This window comes from Anabrus simplex, chromosome X, assembly GCF_040414725.1.
Source record: "Anabrus simplex isolate iqAnaSimp1 chromosome X, ASM4041472v1, whole genome shotgun sequence".
Lineage (NCBI taxonomy): Eukaryota > Metazoa > Arthropoda > Insecta > Orthoptera > Tettigoniidae > Anabrus > Anabrus simplex.
In genome coordinates, this window is record NC_090279.1 from 163,852,503 (window position 1) to 163,879,400 (window position 26,898).

At 39.3% G+C, this 26,898-nt stretch overlaps 1 protein-coding gene across 3 annotated transcripts in view; it reads left to right on the plus strand.

The window, feature by feature from the left end:
• Positions 1 to 1,028: 1,028 nt before the first annotated feature.
• LOC136886446 (uncharacterized) overlaps positions 1,029 to 26,898 on the plus strand; it is an 89,233-nt gene continuing 63,363 nt past the window's right edge. For 2 of the 3 annotated variants that reach the window (XM_067159225.2, XM_067159227.2), the window contains exons 1-2: positions 1,029 to 1,372; positions 13,143 to 13,328. In XM_067159225.2, coding sequence (XP_067015326.1) covers positions 13,159 to 13,328 — 170 coding nt within the window. In that variant the 5' untranslated portion in view covers positions 1,029 to 1,372; positions 13,143 to 13,158. The remainder of the gene's footprint in view (positions 1,373 to 13,142; positions 13,329 to 26,898) is intronic. The other variant, XM_067159226.2, reaches the window with a different exon arrangement.

Here is a 26,898-nt window from a genome sequence, read left to right on the forward strand (position 1 = left end):
GTGGCCGTGGCCGTAATTAAGGTACAGCATTTGCCTGGTGTGAAAATGGGAAACCACGAAAAACCATTTTCAGGGCAGCCGACAGTGGGGTCCGAACCTGCTATCTCCCGAATACTGGATACTGGCCGCACTTAAGCGACTGCAGCTATCGAGCTCGGTGTTTTTTTTTTGTGACTGTTGAAAGCTAAGGGACTTGGACCAAAGTCGGAGTGGCAGTATCTAGGGTTCGGAGGGGGGGGGGGGGTGCGGCGCCACAAGAATTCTTCCTTCTATTGAACCCCCAGTGCGAATGTCACGCGCCGCCACTGTGCACTACACAATAAAATATGCGTATTACATTTTAAGCAAGTTAAAACATGGGTCGAGTCGGTCAGAAGATTATGAAGTACTATAAAAATCTCTGTCACTGGAAGAATATATATGCAAACACTATATTACTTACATTTTCTTGTCACGAGGGAACATGAAGAACAACCGCGCATTCTTCTCTACTTCATAATTACTGCAGCCAAACACAGCACATACCTTTCCTCTCATGTTGAGAGGAGATATCAAGGAATGACACACGCTATTTAATTATGGCAACTCATTGAAAACGCATAAATAACACCAAAAACTTCACACAAAAATACACGTGCTCTTATGACAGAATCAGTAGTTTTCAGGTCTACTCGCTAGAGAGAGCTCCAAGCAATAGCTGTCCCTCGATATTTCTCTCAGTGTCGCGTATTGTCTCTAATGTATTTGGTTTGGGTTAATCCTAATTAAATATATTTCGATACGAAAACAGATACATGAAATAATTTAAAACTCTTTTGACTTTTAAAATATGTAGTTTAAACTGTCTTTGTGAAATTCTGTATTCAGTTAGAATTTCGTCTATGAATATATTTTGATTGCACCACTGCTTGTAACGGTAGGGAATGTTATCGGCCTGTATTGTCTCTTCGTGAAATCCTCGTTGCTTTGTATCTTCCATGGATGGAATGCCACCATACTATTGTTCCGCAGCGGAGAGTGATGGAAACTATAAGTTCTTGTTTATGTTTGGGAAATAGTGTCTTATTGCGGATTTGGGAGCTATTATTTTGTACAGGAGTAGACTGTGAGTGAAAGTTTGTGACGGTTTTGTTATTTGATACTTTTCTGAAAGGTGTTACCGATATTGCTCATGTGAAGAACTAATTTGTGACTTAGGAAAATCTTAATTCTGCATTCATAACTGTTGAAGAATCTCCATCTTCCTTCCCAAGTTAGGTTACTAGGACATTCTGGAAAACACAAATCCTCGTGGTTGTTAATGGAGATAACTGTCTATTCTACGAATTAGCTGTGTGTTACGGACATTCTGTTTGTTTTGTTGAGGTTTAAGGTGAGTTACTTATATTTTTCTATACTATTAGCTGCTTTGACGTGTTGTCCACTGCAGAAACGGAGGTCAAGTTTTAAATTGTATTTTGTAATAGTTACTGTTCCATAACTGATTTTATAGTATCAGATGTCAAATCGGTTGCTGGGGTGAGATTCTTTTTCAGGATTGCATTAATTATGGTCAAGGTTTTTGTAGCTCTTAATGTCTTGTTTATTGTATTGTTGTGATATTTTTTATAGCTTCATGAGTTTTTTGTTCGAATTAATGGTCTTCTGTCCAGATGATCCCGGGTTTGATTCTCTGCCGGATCGGGGATTTTAATTGATAAATGGTTAATTTCCTTGCTCATGGAGTGGTCGTTCCTGCTGTCCCAAACATACCTGTGGGCCTCTGCAGTTCGTTCATGTACAGATTGACATTATTTTATGTTAAAATTGTGATTCTTGGTTGCGATCAAGTAATAGCCTTGTTTTTTTTTTTCACAAAGTTACTTCTGTTGAAAAATATATAAATTTGTTTCTCATTAATTATTATGTTCTACATGCTGTAGCAGAAATTGTGCAGGCCACACTTCATTTTTAAAGCAATTGAATATTTAGCTCTCAATTTTTTTGATCATAAGTCATGGGGATTTCCTGTTAATCTATGAGACCTATTGTTGGCATGAATGCTTTCTTTTATTTAAATTTGAAATGAACAACATTTAAGGGGACACTAAAAAAAAAATAGTATATTGTTCCTAATACTTTATCTGGGTCCTGTTGAGAGCAGTATAGTGGAGCATAATAATATATTGTTCCTAATATACAATCTAGATCCTGCTTAAGGCAGAAGGCCTATATTGGAGCATATTGTAACATTTTAAAGTCTAGTATCATTATTGTATAAGTCATGCTAGATCTATTTTTGTAACAAAAATTGTCTTTTATAGTACGCACACTTTTTAGTGATAGATTTTTGTACTCGGTTGAGGAGTAAGAAGGGAGCACTGTCGGTTCCGGTAATACTGTCAACTGAATGGAAATGAAATCTGAATTGAATCGAATAATATGATCGATCGATATGAATTTTCTAAACCTTTATTATCTTAAGCCAACAAACAGCGATGATATGCGATTCTTAGTTTGTGTTTCAAAGGTTGCCAATACGAATCTCGAAGATAACCAAAGTCGACTGATTCAGCACAAGCTAGTTTGTGCAGGTCTAGGGAACATTTTGTATGTACATGGGGGCTCACCCTTTTTCTCTAGATCTTCCATATTTCTATACAAAAATGTTGTAAATAAATAATCCCAATACCAATTTGTGTTTCTCTGCTGGGGAAGAACCTGCCAGATATCCCAGTAGTTTATAATTCTAAACTCTATTCTAAATCTGGATTGTAATTGCCCTCAAAAGTCTGTTACGGCTGGATCTCAGGGCAGATTGATTTATACAATTTACAAGACTGGTTGTAATCTTTAAAATATTATAATGTAGGTATTTAACTTAGTATGCTCATGGGTCAATTTTGACATGCTTGCAGACATCAGTGTGTGAAAATGTCTTGATTGCATAGGTGTGTGTGTGTGTGTTTTGTTGAGTGCCTAGGGTCGGATTTCATTTGAGTGTAATCTCTTTCCAATATATATATATATTTTTTTTTTGCTAGTGGCTTTACGTCGCACCGACACAGACAGGTCTTATGGTGACGATAGGATAGGAAAGGCCTAGGAGTTGGAAGGAAGTGGCCGTGGCCTTAATTAAGGTACAGCTCCAGCATTTGCCTGGTGTGAAAATGGGAAATCACGGAAAACCATATTCATGGCTGCCGACAGTGGGATTCGAGCCCACTAACTCCCGGATGCAAGCTCACAGCCGCACGTCTCTAACCGCATGGCCAACTTGCCCGGTCCAATATTTTGTGAAGGCGATTTTATTTCAGTTCAGTTCTGTTTCGTTGTAAGTTTAGTTGTGTGATTTCCAACATCATTGCAAGGCTCACAAACATTTTTCATGTGCTTCATGCACATGAACTATAAGCACTTAGAACAACCTAATCTTTAGTACGCGAAAAGTTTCACAAAGCTTAAGTTACATGCAGGTCCGTTGGGCACCCCAGTCACATTAACTGGTCATTTTCTTTTCCCAAGGCAATGAACACTGGAGATGCATGTGAATGAAGGTAGACAAAGTAAAGTGTGTCCCGCTTCCAGTGGGGCCGGCAGTCGACATGCACATGCACACTCCGAACAGTGCATTCATAACTCATGCTAACTCACTGCACAGCCACGAGGCGGGCAGTTACTCGAGTTTGTGTGTCGTGTGAAGCCATGAAGTGTTAAGTTTGTTGGCAAGAGCACGTGTGGCTGAATTACAGTATAATTAATTAGATTTATTACATTACTATACCCTTGAAATGCCAGTGAAATACACACGTGAAAAAAGCATTTATGTATGACACACGTGCAACAACAGTGTATTTTAGAGTGGTGTGTAAGCAATTTCAGGAGAGATTTCCTGGGCATAGTGTCCACATTCTAGAAAGTCATGGAAAGTCAGAGAAAAATATTATGGTCAGGGAAATAGACAAAAACTGGGAATGTCAGGGAAATAGACAAAAACCTGGGATGTCCCCAATGATGGATTTGAGGGAATATTTTTATTCTCTAGCCTGCGGTAACCGAGGCTATTGTAGAATGTCTTTTTCATGTATCTTTTCGCAAGAAGTGCACCATATTTCTACAATTTTTGTTGTGCCCTTGCATCATTTCTTTCAACCATTTTTATGTTATTCTTTTTAATTTCAGTTTTAGGATGCTTGCTTGAAACTCATGACAATGGCTAACAAGCAATGTACATTTAATAAACTCTGGCTAGACAGTAAAGTGTTTCTTGAATGGAGTGGTTGGTTGGACATATTGGTAAATGATGCAACTTGAGCATATTGCAAAATCTGTTGTAAATCTTTCAAACTTGGTAATATGTTACCCATGCTAAAGGACCTACTCATATAAAATACATAAAAGCTAAGTATTCCCAGCGAACAGTTTCTTTCTTTGCAAAGAATACCTCTACTCCTTCTCCACTTGGAGATACACAGCCAAGAGTCAGTACTACCTACATCTACAGTTACAAAGGAATTAGCAGTGCCAGGAACAGGTTAGATGAGTTTAAAGACCTTCAGTATGAATGCAGCTGATGTTATATTGGCTAAAGCCATGTGGGCTCTCCACGTTGTCACTGGAAAGATGTCCCTCAACTCTTGTGATGAAACTTCCGCAGCATTTAAAACAATGTTCCCAGATAGTAAAATTGCTCAAAACTTTACCATGGGTAAGACAAGGCTTCCTATGTTAATCATGGATTAGCCCCCTGTTTTAAAGAAAGTTTGCAAAGTGACTTAAGGCAGTGCTCTGATTGCGTTGCTTGTTTTGATGAATTGTTAAACAGATCTGTCCAAAGAGGACAAATGGACTTGTGTGTAAGGTTTTGGGATGTAAATCTTCAAAAAGTTTCAACAAGGTATTGGAACAGTGTATTTTTAGGCAGGGCAACTGCAGATCACTTAATAAATGGGTTTATACATGGACTCTCCTTACCTTTAGGAAATATTTTGAAAGTCTCAATGGATGGGCTGAAAGTTAAGCTCAGTTTTATTTTAAAAAATCTTGGAAATCATTTGCAAGTGTTAAACCCAAAAGGCAAATCTCTTCTTGGTATAGGCATTATGCAGTTTGCATACAGTGAATGGAGCCATGAAAACTGGGATCTCCAAAACGGATAGGGAAACTGCCACCTGGGTGACTACCCTAAATGCTGATCAGGATTGATTGGGACCTTTTTCATTTTTTCAGGTCTCTGTACAATCTTTTTTAAAGATAGCCCTGCTCGACGTGCTAAAGCTAAACTGTAATCTTTTCGATAAGTGCAAACTTTTCTTCTTTCATTCCTATCTTGTCTGACTGATCTTCAAATTTGAAAACTGCTTTGCATATAGACCTAGACTAATTGGAATTTGTTATATTCATCTCCATTACAAACACAAGTTAATCGCTTTTGATCTCAAGAGTGCTTTAAATCCACGTAAAATAGTATTAGATTGCTGTGGTAAAATAACTTTATTTTCATATTTGAATTTCTTAATAAGTTGGTTGTACTTTGTTCATTGGAAATGATGAGGTAAAGGGACATGTTACCATTAAAATATTTGTTTATATGTAAAATGCCATCAGTGTATTTGTTTTTCCATAAATAATTGGAAAAAAAGGAAGTGGAGAGAGAATTAGGCCAGCTGTGGGGATGGTGGCAGCTGGAATTTCCTTTTTTTTCCCTTGTAAAACATGCTGTTCAGTGAATTAATTTGTCACTCAGTTTTTGTGAGTCAGGGAATTTTTTCTTTGCTGGCCAGGGAAAGTCAGGGAAACTTAAGAGAAGATTTCTGCAGACACTATGCTGGGGTTCCAGTTCCAGGTAGACAAACAGATTTCTTGTGTATAAATTTAGAACAACGGGATCACTTAATGCTGGGGGGAAAAAAAATTTAAAAAAAAATTAAAAAAAAAAATTATTTTACAGAAATAATCCGTGCACCATAGATGAACTTAAAAAGAATATATTCAAGCCCCGGCAGCCCTGAAGGTGGTTTTCTGTGGTTTCCCATTTTTGCACCTGGCATGCACCTGGCTGTGTGTTAAGTCCACAGCCGATTCCTTCCCACTTCTAGGCCTTACCTATCCCATTGTTGCCATAACAACTATGTTGGTGCGATGTAAAGCAAGTTCTATAATGAAGAAACAATATAGCTGGGCTGAGTGGCTCAGACGGTTGATTCCCCCTGTGGGTGGGGGCGGTAGAATAACACCCACGGTATCCCCTGCCTGTCGTAGGAGGCGACTAAAAGGGGCCCCAGGGGCTCTGAACTTTGGAGCGTGGGTTGGCGACCACGAGGCCCTCAGCTGAGTCCTGGCATTGCTTCCACTTGTGCCAGACTCCTCACTTTCATCTATCCTATCCGACCTCTCTTGGTCAACACTTGTTCTTTTCCGACCCCGACACTATTAGGTTTGCGAGGGCTAGGGAGTCTTTCATTTTCACACCCTTCGTGGCCCTTGTCTTCCTTTGGCCGATATCTTTATTTTTCGAAGTGTCGGACCCCTTCCATTCTTCCCTCCGATTAGTGTTATATAGAGGATGGTTGCCTAGTTGTACTTCCTCTTAAAACAATAATCACCACCACCACCATCAGATGGTTGAGGCGCTGGCCTTCTGACCCCAACTTATCAGGTTCGATCCTGGTTCAGTCCGGTGGCATTTGAAGGTGCTCAAATACGTCAGCCTCGTGTCTGTAATTTTACTGGCACGTAAAAGAATTCCTGCGGGACTAAATTCCAGCACCTCTGTGTCTCGGAAAACCATACAAGTAGTTAGTAGGACGTAAAGCCAATAACATTATTTAGAAAAACATAACAGTAATTAGGACAATAATGCAACAGGAACTTACATGTGCGAATAGAAATTTCATTAGAAGATGCCAGGAATGTTTGAATGCTGAAGGAAACCACTTCCAGCACCACCTGTAAAAAAAAAAAAAAAAAAAAAAAAAAAAAGATTGGGGTGGGGGGTGCTGTTGGGTGCATAAATAAGCAACGAATGTAATATCGGTAATAGAATACGGGGGAGATTATATACTGCTTGGAACATGCATGTTGTCTCCTGGCCCCACCGGGATTGGGACACTGTATTATCAGTATAGCCAACCAAACAGGCGCACTAGTTCGAGATTTCAGTACCTTGCATTACCTCTCATGGGTCAACTGAAAGAAAAATTATTTCTGTCACCTAGATGTCTAGTTTATTTTATTTTTAGTGTGTTTTGGTGTACTTGCTTATTCTCTCATTGGCATTTGACTATAATTTCTTTGTACACTGGCATCTAAGTCTAGTTCTGTAATAAATTAATGACAGTATTTATCCTAAAGTGAGGAGGGGAGTATGATTCTATTGTAATTACAAGTAGGCTAGTCTGTTAGTAGCTAACCTAAACAGTAAAGCATAGAGAGAATATTCATATCTGTTAGTTGGTCTGCTGACTGAGTGAAATATGGTAACTTACCATCTGTCTGAGCCAAAGCAAATTTTACTAGCTTTCTTCCTCTACTTCAGTCAGAAGACATGATTGAAGTTTTAATATGTAAGCAACAGTGAATGACAATCTACAATGACACACATTGATATTATTACTCCCCCTATGTCTGATCCCCATATGTCTTGGGTTGTGAGTTGCATTCTAAGAAATCTTTGTGTTTAAAATCCCCGTCTGACTTGCAAGGTTTCTTTTTTTTTTTTTTTTTGCTATTGGCTATACGTCACACCGACACAGATAGGTCTTATGGCGACGATGGGACAGGAAGGGGCTGGGACTGGGAAGGAAGCAGCCATGACCTTCATTAAGGTACAGCCCCAGCATTTGCCTGGTGTGAAAATGGGAAACCACGGAAAACCATCGTCATGGCTGCCGACAGTGGGGTTCGAACCCACTATCTCCTGAATACTGGATACTGTTACATGTAATAAATAAAACTACAGCTACAACACTCGTAGTAAGAAGTCCACAGTTGTCAATACACTTAATTCATAACATACAAGTTACCTTCACCTCGTCAAATGATTTAACTGTCAATAAACTCGTATTCTTGACAACATTTTAACATCGCTTCAAATTGAGATGGTCCACAGAAGTCCAATTTTAACACTGTTCTTCAACCTTTAATCTACAACTTTTTATCTTCTCATCAATGTGTTCTACATTTCTACCATATGCCTATGACTTTCGTCTTTTGTCTCCTAGAAAGGAATATAGTGATCTCTTGACTAACCTTCAACATTATTTTCTCAATATTACTTTTTGAATAAATATGACTGATCGTCATTCTCGTCAGAGTCTAATTGTAACCGCCAATCGCTCAACTTAATTTTACAGCAATCTTAGTACTTGTTCATCACAGTCTGTTGCTTTGTCCATTTTACTTGTAATAGTAGCCTTTTAATGTCAATAATTTTAATATTTTTCACCTTTGTAATTCTTTGCATTGTAAAAAAAATGTTTAAAACCAACATTGTTATTTTTAATGTTAATTTTAGTTTAAGTCTCTTCAAGATTTTAAAAATTAATTTAATCTTATTATATGTTAATCAAGTGCTTATTTTTATTCCGAGGTTAAGACAATGGCTGATGATGCCTTTATACTAGGCGAAACCTGTACCATTTTTAGTTAATAGATCAATGTAAATCATCCAAGACAGTGACTTATTGTATTGATTACGTGATCAGTTTAATAAATAACTTACTGTTATTATTCTAATTAATTACTGGATACTGGCCGCAGTTAAACGACTGCAGCTATCGAGCTCGGTAACAAGGTTTCTAAACTCGTATGTATATATGTCGAGAACATACAATAAATTAATTTTTTCTTTCGATCACCGCAATTTTTTCTTCTGCACTCAAGAGTTTTAAAATCCAACAGAGCTTTTGCTTTGCCATTTAACCATATAGGCCTAATACTGACAGTGATAAAAATCAAGGTTTTTAATGCAAGCCTACTATATGCGAGTTGAAAGTTCAAAGATAATCAGTTGATTCTTGACTCGCCCATTTCCAAAACCTGGAACAAAATTTTACAGGAATTGCAAAAAACTGTCCTTTGTTTCCAAAATTTCTTTTGTATACTTCTTCCTTTAATTTTATATGGTATAATTTACTCTCTGATCTGCAAATAGTGTTAAAATCATACTTTGTTAGAATATTTGTAAATAAGTATTTTATGTTGGTTCTGCAGGTAGGACTTAACGGAATTTGGAACTGAATCAGTCAATCAATCGGTCAACATTGATCTGCATATAGGGCAGTCGCCCAGGTGGCAGATTTCCTATCTGTTGTTTTCCTAGCCTTTTCTTAAATGATTGCAAAGAATTAGGAAATTTATTGAACATTTGCCTTGGTACATTATTCCAATCCTTAACTCCCCTAGCTATAAACGAAAATTTGCCCCACTGTATTTGACTCAGGATGGTGAACATAAAGTGAATTTTTTTTTTTACAATTAAATTGACGTCGCACCAACACGGCGATTATGGGATAGGAAAGGCCTAGGAATTGGAAGGAAGCGGCCGTGGCCTTAATTAAGGTACAGCCTCAGCATTTGCCTGGTTTGAAAATGGGAAACCGTGGAAAACCATCTTCAGGGCTGCCAACAGTGAGGTTCGAAACCACTGTCTTCCGGATGCAAGATCACAGTTGCGCGGCCCTAACCACATGATCAACTCGCGCGGTGGATAATAAATTAAATAAATTAAGGCATTTTATACAAGTGTGTTAGTGATATTGTCAATAACTAATACTAATATAAATCAGTCACCCCATTTTATCAGAATTCATCCTTGACTACAAAAAAGACCCAAATGAATACATGTAAAAAAAATTTTTGTAACTCACTATGACTTCATTTGGGGCGCACAAAGTCAAAACAAACTTTAAACTTTTTTTAATCATATGGCTATTGTGCTGGGAGTGTCCAAAGGCATGTTAGATTGCCTGATCTTTCTATTTGACGCCCATTAGCGACCTGCGTGTTTGGACCATTAAACTAATTACTAATAACTAGAGGGCAGATGTTAAATATATATATCGCATGGTTGTACAAGTACACAAAAGTTGACACAAATAATCAAATGGAAATATCCAAATTTGACAACCATTCCAGAGCACATGGTGTCAGAGTGTAGAGTCTTCAGACCACCGTCAAATGCACGAAGTGGACACTCCTGAACAATGTGTTGTATGGTTTGGTCCTCCACTCCACAGTCACGGGCAGCAGATGTATGGAAACCCCATTTCTTTAAGGTGTGACCACCACCTCCCTTGACCCATTCTATTGCGGTTCAGCTTCGACCAGGCTTGGCGTGGTAGATGGAATACCTCTACCTTCTTTGTAGGATTTTCAATCAGGTGAGCATTGTTGGGTGTTCGTTCAAACATTGTTGCCACTTGTAGATCATGTCGAAAGAATTGATACCTTCTAAATCAACCAAGGGTGGCTTACGTGATTTCAAACATGTTGTTGGTGGATCTTGCAGGGCAGGGCCATATGATCAAGAAAATGCCCTTGATTTTAGGTAAAATGCTATAAAATAAGTTAGACTTTAAAATATTTGACCAAACTGAATTCTGCTGACTGTGTAACAATGGTATTACAAGTTAAGGCGCTGGCTTTTTGAGCCCAAGTTGGCAGGTTCGATTCTGGCTCTGCCCGGTGGTATTTTAAGGGGCTCAATTACCTCAGCTCTGTGTCGGTAGATTTACTGGCGCATAAAAGAACTCCTGTGGGAAAAAATGCTGGCACCTCATTGTTTCCAAAAAACCCTTAAAAAGTAGTTAGTGGAACATAAAACCAATAACATTATTTAATATATTACATTTTAGCAGGACTCCAGGGATTGCTAGAGGCCTGTTGGCCGCTTTGTGGCTCTAACCTGAAGGCTTATGCCTCCAGAATCCCTTTGCTTGTCCACAGCGCAGTGCTCTTCGCACTAGCCAGACCTAACCAACCAAGTCCAATGGTCTTGTAACTAGCTGGACCTTACCAAACCGTACGTGTTTTGAGATCTTACATTCTCTTCTTCAGTGGCATAATAATCACCAATTTTTTCTTGGACTCGCTAAATCATAAAATCACAATTCTTAATTTATGCGTAACGCATTAAAATAATTAAGTTAAACATTTATAATCATTGTTGAACTGTTCTTGGTTAAGTGATATAAGAAAAACATTAAATATATCACCCTATGAAATATAAACGTCTAATTCTAGTCTCAGAATATTGTTACAAAACAAAAACACATAATGATCATTTTTTGTTAAGAGTCTGCATCTGTATGAAAATTTCTAAATTAATGTGTCGAAAGCAGCTCTTACTGTTGATCCTCTCAATCATCAATTACTTCATGGTCCTTTGCAATCTTTCCCTGGTTTAAGAAAACTGCTCGTCAAATACTTGAAAAAACGATTAGGAATAATGCAAACCAGTTGAACATAATTATCCTTCTCTTAATGGTTCAGATGTTTTTCAGACAGTCAAAACTTGAAACGTACCATATCATAAGGTTGGAAAGAGTGTCAAAGCCATTGTATCCTCTCCTGAGGCAAGTTGGCCCACAGCTATTGTAACTGGTCCTTTGATATCCTGAACGGAGTTGATGTCTGCACTGGTCCCGCACGTTCTATTGGAGACTGATTTGGGGATCTTACTGGTGATGTGGGGTACCTCAATATCACGCCATCACTTCATACAGACATCTGTCATGTGTGGATGTGTATTGTCATGTTGAAAAATGGCATCACGATACTGTCACACGAGAGGTAACATACATGGACGCAGGATGTTGATATACTGTGATTCAGTGGGGAGAAAATAAGTTTTCCTTTTTAAATAGGTCCACCTCCATACCATTACCATGCATATTTACAAGAATTACGTATACCGGTACCTAGTAGTAATAAAATTAATAAAGCAGGACATGTTTTGTCCCTATTTTTGGCATCTTCAGCTGTTTAGAAAAGATTCTTGTGATCTTAAAATTTCGTGGCATTAGCCCATCATTCTAAATCCAGTATAAGAAATATTTACTATGTATTTAGTTGCCTGGCCCAAGAACACTACATGCATGCCTAGAAAGAACGGTTGAAGGAAAAAGGCCAGTGGTGAGAGAGAAGGCATTTCTGGACATTTCGATGGCAAAGGCTCGTTCAACACCACCCTACCCGGCACGCTGGAGGGGTTCTATGATGATGATGATGATGATGATGTTGTTGTTGTTGTCTGTGACTGTTTTAATATTCAAATTATGATTTATTATTATAATAATCTCAAAATTCCTGACACAAGTAGCATTATTTCATGTGTTACTTAAAAAATATTCCCTAGTAACTTTAATTGTACAGTTCATGTAATTGTAAACCTTGGCTTAGTGTAAGAGAAGGCTTCATAGCCTCAACTACACCAAGCAGAACAAGGCAAATTAGTAAAATAAATTTATTATTGCAACTTGTTCATGTTCTTTTAATCGTGGGTATCTTATACACCTGTTTGTAGTATGTAACGGGTGTGTTCTATTACACGTGTATGCTTGGGAATTTTGAAATATTTTCTCAATTGTCTATTAATAATAAATAGTAAAGGGACAGTGCACTTCCCTTTCACGCCAGTTTCATTTTCAACAATGCTATTTTTGAATATTGAATTTTCACGACCGCATTGTAATTTAAACCGACTTTCAACCTATTAGGTCGTGTTACGTACATTTAGTACGTGTTGAAGAGATGTCAAGTACTGCACAAAAATGGCCAACCAGACACCAGTGGGATCCAAACCCACAACCTCCCTTCCATCTCGACCCAGCAGTAACATTTGAAATTGTTTCTAATATTTGCTTTTGTTTTCTGCACCTGACTTCCTTAAAATTTTGTTCTCCTTCATATTGTAAAACAGTTGAGGCACTGGCCTTCTGACCCCAACTTGGCAGGTTCTATCCTGGCTCAGACCAATGGTATTTGAACTTGAAGGTGCTCAAATACGTCAGCCTTGTGTCAGTAGATTTACTGGCATGTAAAATAACTCCTGTGGGACTAAATTTCAGCACCTCAGCATCTCTGAAAACCGTAAAATTAGTTGGTGGGATATAAAGCAAATAACATTATCATATTGTTTATTTTGTGTGTTTGATTTGCAGTGGAAAGCCTGCGAGGATGCAGTTTGCACAGAGCTTCCCCACGATGGAGACACCTCGCCCCAGCATGTTCGGCCAGTTCATGCCAATGACCCAACAGGGTCAAGGTCAAGACCCTCCTGCTGGTTGGTTGCAGGTTCCTCCAACCCACATGCCGTGGGGTATCCCCAGTCAGCCCAGTATTGTCAGGTAAGAACTTGTAGATCAACATTTTATCTGCCATTATAAATAGAGATTCTATGTGTCTTAACGCAATCCATACAATTGATGAACACCTTGATTAAACTCTGGGTCTTGGAATGCAGAGATTCTTGAACGAAATAATGTAAAAACGTATCATTGATGGGCTGTGTATAGCTCTGCATAGAAATCTTCCCCTTCCTTTGCTGTATACATTCTAAACTTAAGGTCTTAGACTAGGGCCGTGTCATACATTCACTCTGAAAATTTTATAAAGCTTCTTGAACTTAGATATAACCTTTTGTAGATGAGATCACTGATTAATTGTTCACATTTTGTTTTGGGCTCTGTGGCTGGAAGCTTGCATTCATATGTTGGTGGGTTCAAACCTCACTGTTGGTAGTGCTGCAGATGGTTTTTACATGGTTTTCCATGTTCTCAAAAGCAAATGCTAGGGTTGTACCTTAATAGACCTTGGTCGCTTCGTCTTCAGTTCTAGCTCTTTCTGACCCCATCATTGCCAAAAATCTTGTCAGAGTTGGTGCAGTGTTAAACTATCAACAAAAATAGTAGCTTTCTTGTATCTTGACAGTATGCGAGCCTTCTTCGTTTGTGGATGTTCAAAACTTTTCATATCTCTACCCTCTGCGGGTGAGGGATGTAGATGAAGAATACAACCATGGTATCCCCTGCCTTTCGTAAGAGGCGACTAAAAGGTGCTACAGGGTCTCTCAACTTGGGAGCATGGGTTGGCGCCCATGGGGCCCTTAGCTGTGTCCTGGTGTTGTTTCCACTTGTGCCAGGCTCCTCGCTTTCATCTATCCTGTCCAACCTCCCTTGGTCAACTCTTGTTTTTTTCCAACTCCAGTGGTATTAGAGCATTCGAGGCCTAGGGAGTCATTCATTTTCATGCCCTTCGTGGCTCTTGTCTTTCTTTTTCTAGTACTTCATTTTTTGAAGTGTTGAATCCCTTCTTTTTTACTTTTTCCCTCTCTCTCTCTTCCCCCTGTGTGTGGTGGGCGCAGGCATAGATTACACCCACGGTATCCCCTGCCTGTTGTAAGAGACAACTAAAAAGAGCGACCAAGGGATGATGCATGGGTCGACGTTACTTGCGACTGGTACCACCTTGTGAGAGTCTGCGTTATATAGGAGAAGTACCATTCTGTGCAGAACACTATGGGTCTGAGTGTTGCTTGTGGAAGAGATAATGTGTATTCCACTGGTCCGTTCCACTGTGTTCAGTACAGCCTGCAGTACCTATGAGTAGTACCACACTATGTGCAGCACCATGGGTCTGTGTTGCCTGCGGTTAGTCTTACTATGTGAGAAACACCGCAGGAATAGCGGCGCCCGTAATTAGTACCACTATTTGAAGATAACTGTTGGTCTGTGTTGCCAGAGAGTAGTATTATTACGTGAGGAATACCATGGGATTGTGTTTTCTATAGGCGTTACCATAATGTGTGATGCACCATGGTTCTGCATTGCATAAGATTAATACCCTCTGTGAGCGACCCCATGAGTAGAGCCCTGCACGGATGTGGATATCCGCAAAGGTAGTGTCTTGGTGGATACAAACTGTGTGGCAATGCGGATAATTTTGCTGATAATTTCTAAATAATGACATTTATTGATTTTCACTCGGGTATGCTCTTATTTTTGCTTGTGGTTAGGCGACTCTTGACATTGGTATGGGAGAATGGTGATATATAAAGAGCATTGTGACCCTGAAGCCGAAAATCTGACCTCGGCCTAGCTGGCCGCTGTCCTCAATTAACCCTCGGTTACTCGCATGATGAGTGCGGCGCTCACCTCCATTGTATATTGCTTGTTGTTAGAATATTACAACATTTCTACTTTTGAGACTCCATATTCCTTTCAAACGGATTGTTAGGAAGGGGATGTGTCAGTTATTTCCATTACTTTTGGAAATGAAGACCCTCAGTCCATTATTAGGCGCGACAGTGCATGTTTTGGTGAGCCGTGCTCTCAGTAGCAAGTAACTGTGCTACTCAATTTGGTGCATTGTAATAAGTCTAGGTTTGTCTTATGCTTGTGTTTAATGCAAAATTTTTATATTGTGACTGTTGTTAGTGAATTTACAGAAGTTATAATGGCATCCACCGATCAGATAATGTAGTGATTGGGTGTAACTTTGCAGGAAGTGTACTTGAACACCGAAAATAATGGTAATGAAAGAGATAAGGTTTACGAAATTGATCCTAACTCTGAAACAGAGTATATGCAAGTTCTGAGGAAGAAAAGGCACTTTCGTTGATTGAAGGCTGCATTCCATTCGTTTCAGGAAAGGATGGAATCACCAAGTGGGGCCCGCATGCTCCCTCTACAAATGTTCGAATCCAGAAACAATGTTCCAGGAAAGGTGCTGAAAGGAACAGAAGTTATAACTGTGTAAAATGTTTGTTGCCTGTTATGCTGGAATATATGTTCGCATTACTTAGTTCATACTGAACATACTCCTCCTAATCTCAAATTTGTTTAGATTTAAATATTTGTTTTCCTAAATAAGTTATTTGTCTACCCCTAAGTTCCTTTTCTTGATACGGAGTTGGGAATGAGGTGAGATGAATTTATATCGCATATTTTACGGCCGGATGCCCTTCCTGTTGCCAACCTCAGTTGAGGAGCTCTTAGATGAAATGAATCATGGTGAATGAACTTGGATAAGGAGGTGGACGGAATTTGTTAGCTGTGCGTTATGAATAGGAACTGACTCAGAATTTGCCTGGAAGTGTAAGCGGAAACCATAGAAAACCATTCTCAGGACAGCCGACGGTGGGGTTCGAACCCACACTTCTCCCTAATGCAGAGCTTAGCTCCAAACCCATAGCACGTTAACACGCTCGGCCACTCCACTTGCACGTCTTTGTAAATAAATAACTATCTCAAATTGATGTATTAAAAATACCTCCAACTTTATATGCACATATTATGGCCTTTAAACCGGAAGGTGAGCGTTGCACTCACTAGCGAGTAATGCAGAGTTAATGGAAGTAAGAAACAAAGGTGAATACGTTGGTATAGTTTTCACAAGAGGAAGTCCTTAATGAATCTGCCACTGTAGGGGTTCTGGTGCCAGGTTTCAGGCCTACTGTATTATGTTAACAGATCTATCTGTTTCAATATTTTGGGTGTAATATACTGTAGTTCAGTATTTACAATATCCGCGGATAATCATTTTGTGGATGCAGATAACCATTCGCAGGTGCGGAGCGGCTGCGGATATTGTTTTGTATATCCGTGCAGGGACCCATGAGTATGCGTGGCCTTTGATTAGTTCCACCAAGTGAGGAACATCATGGGAATACCGACGCCCGTGATTAGTACACCTAGGTGAGAAGCACCGTGGATCTGCGTTGCTTGTGAGCGGTGCCCTTATGTGCAAAATGCCATGGGTTTGTGCTACCTGCGAGTGGTGCCTTTGTGTGTGACATACTATGGGTTTACATTACCTGTGATTACTACCATCATGCGAGAAACACGAGTCTGTTACCTGTGATTATTACCATTGTGAAGGGCCGGTGACGTGGATTTTGGACCCCCAAGCATTATCTCGGTAATTAAGGCATTGTGAATTGGATCCACTAATTGTTTTTGTTTCACGGTCATTTTCTCATCACCGTTCGTTTCCGATTGTAGTCAGTGGATAGATTTTGAAGTTTTAATTTGCATTTCATTACACCTTGTACCATTAGGGGCTGATGACCTAGCTGTTAGGCCACTGTAAACAATTATCATCATCATTTCATAACTCGGTAAATACTATACTCTCCCCATTGAGTTTTGTAATCTAACATTTTGTATTCAAATTTAGCAGCAAGATCATCCCTAAATTTGCAGTAGTAAAGAAACATATTGAATTGCCACAAGTCCATTGAATTCTTTGAAGGACAAACTTTGCTCTCATTTGGAAGCTTATTCATGCTTTGAGAGGAGAACTGGGTTCTGATGAACTTTATAAGTTTCATATTTTTTGTAGGTCGGGCACTTTCAAATCACTTGGACCCTGTCTCACACCATGGCATCTATATTGCTTCTTTCTTCTCTCAGGCTAGAGAAGTATCCAAATTGTTTTGTTTATCGATGTGCCAGATGTAGCGTCTATGGCTCAGGCGGCAGCGCGCTGGCCTCTTACCACTGGGTTCCGTGGTTCAAATCTCGGTCTTTCCATGTGAGATTTGGGCTGGACAAAACGGAGGCGGGACAGTTTTTTGTCCAGGTACTCCGGTTTTCCCTGTCATCTTTCATTCCAGGGACACTCTCCAATATTTCATTTCATCTGTCGGTCATTATTCATTGCCCCAGAGGAGTGTGACAGGCTTTGGCAGGTGGCACATTTCATGTCATTGCTGCTGTATGGGGGCTTTATTCATTCCATTCCTAACCCAGTTGAATGAGTGGAAATAGGCTGTGGATTTTTCATTTCATCAGTGTGCCAGAAAAATAATTCTGTTCCACACTTTCTTCTGAAGTAGTGGTTAATCTATCCAGCACTATTTTGGGTACTCCTACGTCAGTACTTCAGAAGGGAATAAATTAAGCTTCTGAGGAGATCATCTGTGGTGTTGAAGCTTCTTTTAACCTCTGTTGGGTCATATTGCTGGGGAGGTTCCTCTTGAAACCACTGCAATTATTAGACATTTCATGCCTCGTTGTCCTAACCTTACTTCTTAACACATTGCGGACCAGATGCTCATCACACTGCCCTCAACCCCTGCACCCGGCCATTTTCTGTGTAACTTATTGCCACAGCGCATGCACATAAATGATTACATAAAATCAGCTTCATGGTCCGTATCGCACTTCAATAGATTCACAATTAAGTATTTATTTATTTTCCACCTAGTCGATGCAGTGATTGCTTAAGGCAATTTTTAATGGTTAAAAGTCTGTAACTTCACTAACCTTGTACTGATTATGGTGAAATTTAATGGAGGCGTTTGGTAAGAGTCTTAGTAATGTTTCCCGGTCATAAAAACCCGCCACGACAGATTCATCTCACCTCACACCCAACCCTGTAGGCAAACGGGACAAGGGTTGGACATCCTATCAGACAAGAAACATGTTTTATAGCAGAATGTCCAGTTGGGTGATCCACTGTATGGCTTCCTCTGTTGGTTCCAAAGTGTCACTCGGGCTACCTGTGTAGGAACGTCGTGTACATTCACTTACAATATGGGGGATCATCTGCCGGGATGCACCACAGTCACACTCTGGTGATGAAATATATTTCCACTTATAAAGGGCATCCCTGCATCGTCCATGATTTGTTCTCACCCGATTCGGAGTTGTCCAAATCTTACGTGGTAGATGTCCACCAGGAAGATGTTCACCAGAAAATATGTTGTGAATATGTTGTGTAAGGAACTGTCTGTAGCAACGTCCGTAGGTTTAACCTCAAAGTGCCCTACACGTGACCCCCCGGGTGGTGCTAAGAAAGCAATAACTGTGGCTGCTGGACCTATCTTTTTAAAGATCTCCCAGCAATGGCAAAAGTATTTCATGGATATAGCTCTTCTCAGAGCTACCAGACAAGAAACATTTTGTTGATAAATGTAGTGAACAAGATGTTTGATGTCCAGTACCTTACCTGCAATGTTCTGAATTTTCTAGTCACCTCATCACCTCTGCCTGTGGTGTGGAGTAATATGAGGACTTTAAGTCCTACATCACCACTGCGACTGAGCGATTTGGGTACGCGTTTCGAGACTTTTAGCTTTGCATTTGAGAGATATGGGTTCAAATCTCAACTATCGACAGCTCTGATAGATGGTTTTCAGTTGTTTCCCAACCTCACATCATGCAAATGTTCGGGCTGCTGTACCTTAATTAAGGCTACGGTCACTTCATTCGCAGCTATGGCCCTGTCTTAACCCATTGTAGCCATAACACGTGTTTGTGTGGTGCGACACAAGACAGATAAAAAGATTTGCCACTTCTAGGGTCACAATGTTAAAAAGAGAGTTAAGAGGTTCCACCTATTCAATGCACTGCTATACAGTTGCACAGACTTATGTTACAATATGTTTAATTCGGGACTGGTTCGACACATGTTTGGTGCCATTTATGTGTTATTTAATACGTGTTCTTACATTAAATCAAGTCTTATTAATATACATGACATAACCTCACGTTTTGTTACACGAGGCAGATCATACAACACACAAATAAATGATAGACCATGATTTATACCAAATAAAGTCCGTACATAACTACGTAGATAATAATAATGGACGTAAAAATTTCATAGCCACACCTCACAAGTAACAGTAATAACAACACCTACTAATTGAGATTGACTTTTTTTTTTTTTTTTTTTCACCATTTATCCATGGGTTTAAAGAACTGTTTTCAAGTTAAACTAGTCCATTGCACTTGCATCAGCATCTCCATAAAGAGTAGCCTTCATTTGTGAATTAATTTGATCCATGACTCCACATGAGTGGTGTGTTTTGGTAATCTCATGAACTGTGGATTTTAATGGGTTCTTTCTCTCATTTCATGGCATAGGGATGTGTTTTGCATTATTTATGATATGTCATGGCTGTGCCATTGGGAGATTTTGCTGAATTCTGTAGCTGAGTTTGTGCAAAGTACAGCATGACCAGAACTGGTCCCATACGTAATATGGCTAATAGGTAATGCTAACAAAGTTTTATAGATTCTGACTTTTACATGTGTGAATAATGCCTAGTACGTGCTGCTATGTACCATTTTGGAAAAACAAAGGTGGACATAAATTAGTCAGATGAAATGGAATCCATCTGACAGCAGTACTGTTTCTTTCGTTCATTTCACACCCAAGGATTATACAAGCTCTACATAGTGAGGTAGGATGTGTAATTCAATGCCTGATTGATAATTAATTGCCTCAAGAATTGATTTTTTTAATTCTAACCTTTAATCCTGCACTTATAACAGGCATATGCAGTCGGCTTGCAGTTATTGCCCTGTAGATTGACAAAGATCTGCAGAAGTCATAGATACTCCTAACACATTTATATTAAAAGTTAATCATAAAGTACGATCTGCTATTCCATAACATACCACATTGTGTTCATTTTCAGGAGGCAATATACCTCTCAAGAAGACCTTGCAAAAGACAGCTGTGCCTTCAGTATTTGCATGGACAAAAGCAAAGGATGACGGTGAAACAGGAAAGAAATGAAAAGAAATATAACAGGAGACAGCCACTGTTAATCCAAGGAGGCAGATATGTGTCTGGTGAACCTCCTGTGAGTAGCCAGAATGATTCTGAAGTTATTGATAACATTTGTCCCTTTCCAATTGGTGAAGAATTATGGGTTTCAACTACTGACCATACCCCAACCAGAATACAGCAAGGCTACAATCTGTCTACAAGTACTGGAACACACTGAAGAAATAGGCCTACAGTTAAAAAATGAAATTTCTAGAGTGTCTCGCTTCACCCAAACTAAAAGCAGATTTATCCCATAGGCTTATAATTTACTTAATTTCCAAGGAAATGACAACATGCTGCACTTTTACAGTGGTTTAGAAAGTTATGTGAAATTTCTGTTGGTTTTTTAGCTGTTCTCTTGGATCTACATCATATCATCTTACCTATATAAGTAGCCCACCACTTACCCATTTAGAAGTTCTAGATTTATTCTTTTTTGGCTATGATAATTCTAAGAAGGGATTTACCCTACAAAGAAGAGAGTTTCATGTGTTCTGCTTCTGTCTCCCAAGTCTCAGACATTCCTAATACTTGGTGAAGTTTCATATGCCAGCTGATTTTAAAATTAGTTATCCAACCACATGCTTGATCATGACTCAACTGAATGCCCCATCAAAAAAACTCTTCAAACGGCTCAACAAGCAACATTCTTCTCCTATAAAAATAGAAACACTATAAAGATTTTGGTTGGTTCAATACCAGGGTGGTTGATTTCATATGAAGACTACAATAGGAAAAAGGAGGCAAGTAAAGATTTCATAATGTTACACAGGAGCTGATTTAAAGTTTGAAACCAAATAATGTTCATTTGTCTTTAGATATCTTACAATGACTGTAGGTTATGGAACAAACATATTTCTTTGTTATGACATACAATATTAGGCAATTGTTGTCAACAGAAGCACACAATATTAATAAAATTGTTTCAAAGAGCCACCTTTTACAGCAGAGTAGGGAGGTAAGTCAACAAATCTATTATTGTTTTAGCAAAATTTGATCACATTGTTTCTCCACATTCATTTTCTTTGCAATTTATGTGGTATATTCATGTAAGGGATTTGAGCCTCCTTAGAACAAAAAACTTTCAATTCTTGGAGGTCTTTGAACTTCTCTTCTGATGTTGGTAGATGTTCCGGGTATGCTCGTGGAGGATAACGAAATTCATTAGGTTCCATAGCACGTACAGCGCTTCTTCCTGATCTCTTCTTGCATACAAGAGTGGAAATCTATGCTGCATTGTATAATTCTCGGTGGATGACTAGGCACGGATCAGTTCCTTGATTGGCCTGGTTGGAATGGGACACTTCTTACAGTAGTTATCATCAAGGAAGCTGCTCCAATCTCTGATCATTCCATCGTCTACTTCTATAATTGTGAAGGGTTCAGGTTTCACTCTTGCACGTTGGAACACCTCAACCCAGTCTTGAGGAATTTGTCACTCAGTCCCATATCTCTGTCACATTCCAAGTATGAAGGCCCTCTTACTGGGAATGTGACACGAATGAACTGTAGACATTTCTGCTAGTGGACAATATAGTGTATCGGAAAAGAGAGTAATTTTTGTTATGCCCTGCTGCAGAGTCACAGAAGATATTTAAATGCCGGACTTCTGGGCTAAGAATTCTATGGCATTTGCTCCTTTTCTGCTGTCAGTTTCAGGGTAAACATAGAAAATAGCCTTGTTGTCAGACAATTGGTGGACATTGAAAGAAAAGACTCAATTGTTGCTTGTAATAAACAATATTTATAGAAATGTTAGGACAGGGGAGGGGTTTTTTTTTTGCAATCTATGGACACTGATTCAGTAAGGGGATCTTTTTTACTCTTCATCCTTGCTTCTCTCTTGTGATTGTAAAAAGTCTCAGCTTTAAGAATGTGCACTTTATGTAGAGTTTCCAGATACATGATCCTCTTCTGTAATTGAACTTTCTCCTCCTCACTTGCTTTACTCAACTGGGATAACAGTGATTTCTTATTTTCAACAAACTCATCACAGGTACTGCACGAGTCACTTCTGGGATACCTAAAGGCAGTATTGAACCGTGTGTTGAAAATTGTTTGGTATGTTTCATAGGACACCAAGTTGTCAGGATTCTTTCCTTTATATGTGTTATCTTCCTTCCAAGTATTGGGCCATGTGTCCCGTTACGGTCTTGCATTTTTCATTTTGCAAGACTTGAAAGCAATCAAATGTCCTTCCGACATTTATAATGACTTTCACAGCCTTTAAATGACGAGATGTGATCTACAACCAGCCTTTCATTTTCTACTGATAATTTATTATGGTGGTTAGTGTGTTTGCCACGCATATCAATGCCTATTTGTGAATTAACTTCTTACGGATCTCTGATATTTTCAAGTCTCTTTTTAGAAATCCCATGCAAAGACCTGAAAGCGTTTTGACACACGCCAATTTCTTTTGCATCATTTTCATTTAACACCATTACCTTGTACTTGAAACTTTTACCTCGAAGGATGGCATCTTTTCTTGGCCTCCTCTGTTTAATATCATGGGCTGAAATTAAACCAGCCAAATGTACAGTTTGTTTCTCCCAACATTGTGAACTATTGAAGTCGTTGGATTTTATTTCGCTGCTTTATTTCAATAAGTTGAAACACTTTAACGTACAATTACAAGGATACCAATCTCATGAGACTGGGCTCTCAGTTTTTTGTTTGCATCCTTGATCCTACTAAAACTTTCTCTTTTTACTACTTTGATATGGTGTACGCGGTTCTTGATCACCTTCACTCTCTGCGTGGGTATTTGAATCCATCTTCTAACTTAACTGGCACACAATAATTACTATCAAAACAACAGCATGCCATAGTTGGCCTTCTTCTTTTACTGCTTCTATTCCAGCAGTGTTGCCACACTTAGTACATTCCATACTCTGCAGAGCTGCATTCTGATAGATGCAATAATATGACTTACCTCCCTATTTCCCTGTTTTACCTCCCTCTTCCCCTGTAGTCTTCATATATTTCACAATGTTATGGAGGTGCAACTAGTTATAGACAGGTGATGGAAAGAAGTGACATTCTGGAAAAAATTCACTTTGGTGATTGTGTTATGGCTGATAAGGGATTTGATATACAAGATATGCTTGTTTCTCATGGTGTCACTGTTAACATCCCAAGATTTTTTAAGTATATGAACAGGCTTCCAAATGAAACTTTAAGAAGAGCAACTGATAGGCTTGGGTAAAACATGAAATACTGCAGTCTCCAATGAGTCCTTGACATACTTCCTTGTCATCAGAAATTGTCTTCGTTACATGCTCTGAAGTTTTAGGAGAAATATTGTGGTGAAGGATGCTTGATTAGTAACAGTGAAGCCATTTTCATTAAATAAGATAATAACTTACTGTAGTTTTAAGATGCAGTGCCTATAAAAACAACTTCTAGTGCTATATAGCAATGTTTTTTGTTACAGTTATTGATTAGGATATGAACACAGGTGCTTATTATTTTAGGAATTAAGTTTAATAACAGAAATTGGGAACATGCATCATTTTCAAAAATACTTTTTTTGAAAAGTACACCAATGAAATAGTACGTAAACGTATTACATTGTGGTATGTTGCCTTGTTTTCTACCATTAAATAAATATTTAATAGTGCCTTTCCGCAAGCCGAGTGAAATGGCCTCTGACGTAAGCAGCGCGCTGTGACGTCACGATCCAGTACCGCATGGAGCTCTACCAGCCGTTGCTAAAAGCCGATTGTTTATTATTCATGATCGCGAATAACTTCAAAATGACAGAAGAAAGGTTCAAAAAAGCACAATCAGACAATCTATCATGTGTAAATGTCATCATTCTTGAAAAATAGTGACTTTTGTGGCCGCAGAAATTCGCGGATAACAAGCAAGTTTGTAAGTGGCGTCTTATATACGTGCAATGTACTGTAACCCATAGTATTAGGATAACAACGAACCTGGATAGATATCGCATCATTTTTAACATTTCCTTCTAGACTGATTCCCCTATTAAAGAATAACATTACATTTTCGGGCTTTCAGCATTAGTAAATTAAGAAATCGGATTTCAGCACTAACATAAACATATAGGTAGCATTATAGTACTAGTCTGCTTCTGTGGTGTCGTGTTTAATGTGTGCCACTCCCGGAGGCCCGGTTTCGATTCCCGGCTCTGCCATGAAAGTTGAAAACAAATAGTACGAGGATTGGAACGGGGTCTACTCAGCCTCGGGAGGTCAACTGAGTAGAAGGGTTTCGAATCCCACCTCAGCCATCCTCGAAGTAGCTTTTCGTATTTTCCTACTTCTCCTCTAGGCACCTAAGGCCACGGTCGTTTCCTTCCCTCTTCCTTGTCTCTCCCTTCCGATCCTCCCATCCTCCAACAAGGCCCCTGTTGAGCATAACAGGTGAGGCCGCCTGGGCGAGGTAATGGCCCTCCTCATCAGTTGCATCACCGTACTTAAAGTCTCACGTTCCAGGACACTGCCCTTGAAGTGGTATTGGTGAAATCCCTCGCTGAGTCCGAGAGAAAACCAACCCTGAAGGATAAACTGATTAAGAAAGAAAGAAAGAAAGAAGGAAAGAAAGAAAGATCATAGTACTATAGGGCTATAATCTATCATTCCCAAAAAAAAATATATTTATGGTTGGGACAACTGGCCTACCCACTTCCGGGGCCCATGAAAGAGAATTAAATATCTTTGTGGAGGGAAAAAGTTAAACATGATAAAGATAAATATGACTTCATCTAGTTTTCACAAGTCGGGCTGAGTGGTTCAGACTGTTGAGGTGCTGGCCTTCTGACCCCAACTTGGCAGGTTCGATCCTGGTTCAGTCCGGTGGTAGTTGAAGGTGCTCAAATACGTCAGCCTCGTGTCGGTAGATTTACTGGCACGTAAAATAACTCCTGCAGGACTAAATTCCTGCACATCGGCGTCTCCGAAAATCGTAGAAGTAGTTAGCGGGGCGTGAAACCAGTAACATTAATTACATTTGGCTTTTAACAAGCTGAGCATATCAGGAAAGAAAAGTGTCCTGGTGACATTTTAGTCGCTCAATACAGGAATGTCTTTGGGTGCTGTGACTTTTACTTTTTTTTTTGCTTTACGTCACACCGTCACATATAGGTCTTATGGCGACGATGGGACAGGAAAGGCCTAGGAATGGGAACAAAGCGGCCGTGGCCTTAGGCACAGCCTCAGCAATTTCCTGGTGTGAAAATGGGAAACCACGGAAAACCATCTTCAGGGCTGCCGGCAGTGGGGTTCAAAACCCACTATCTCCCGGATGCAAGCTCACAGCTGCGCGCTCCTAACCGCATGGCCAACTCGCGCGGTATTTTTACCCTTCGGTTTATTGACTTGGCTTGTATAACCTAAAACTTAGGCTAAGTTGGATAATATTTTAAATACCTACATCACTATTTTCACCTGTGTGCAATTATGTTATTTATTTCATTAATATTATGATAATTATTATAATTGAGCATTGTTAACTTATAAGACCCCAACAGACAAGCATTGGTTTTGTGTAGAGTTATACATTTGTTAAATTCACGTTGTTTCCTTTCATGATGTACACGCCTATTCTTTGTTACATTATAGAGTATTTATATGTAGCCTAAATTTCTTTACCAATTAAGCTCTTCAATAAAGAGATACATAACTGTCCCATGCCAAGATATATTGGTAGAATTAGAGCTGTCAAAATGGTTCATAACCCCTTTGATTTATTATCTTGACATGGATCACCCAAAACATAGGTTAGGTTTGGAGAATACTTTAATAATCAGCATACCGGGCGAGTTGGCCGTGCGTGTAGAGGCGCGCGGCTGTGAGCTTGCATCCGGGAGATAGTAGGTTCGAATCCCACTATCGGCAGCCCTGAAGATGGTTTTCCGTGGTTTCCCATTTTCACACCAGGCAAATGCTGGGGCTGTACCTTAATTAAGGCCATGGCCGCTTCCTTCCAACTCCTAGGCCTTTCCCATCCCATCGTCGCCATAAGACCTACCTGTGTCGGTGCGATGTACAGCCCCTAGCAAAAAAAAAAATAATCAGCATTATTTAATGCACTGTTTATTACTTTCATATTCCAAGATGTAATTGAAGCATTTAAATAAAGCATCATACATTAAAATTTAAAGTTTTGCCACTAGAACAGCTGACATGGAAAAGTGATTTGAAAATTCAAACAAATTCATCTTACGTTAAAATCTTCAAAAAAATTAACTGTAGACTTTTCCGATATATCATCAGCATTTCTCCAGCTCGCCAAAATCCATTTCTCCCTAGTTTTAGACTCTTTGGAACGTTTATAAACAATTTGTTTGGTATGGTACGCGATGTGCTATTGCACATCGGAACTCTACAC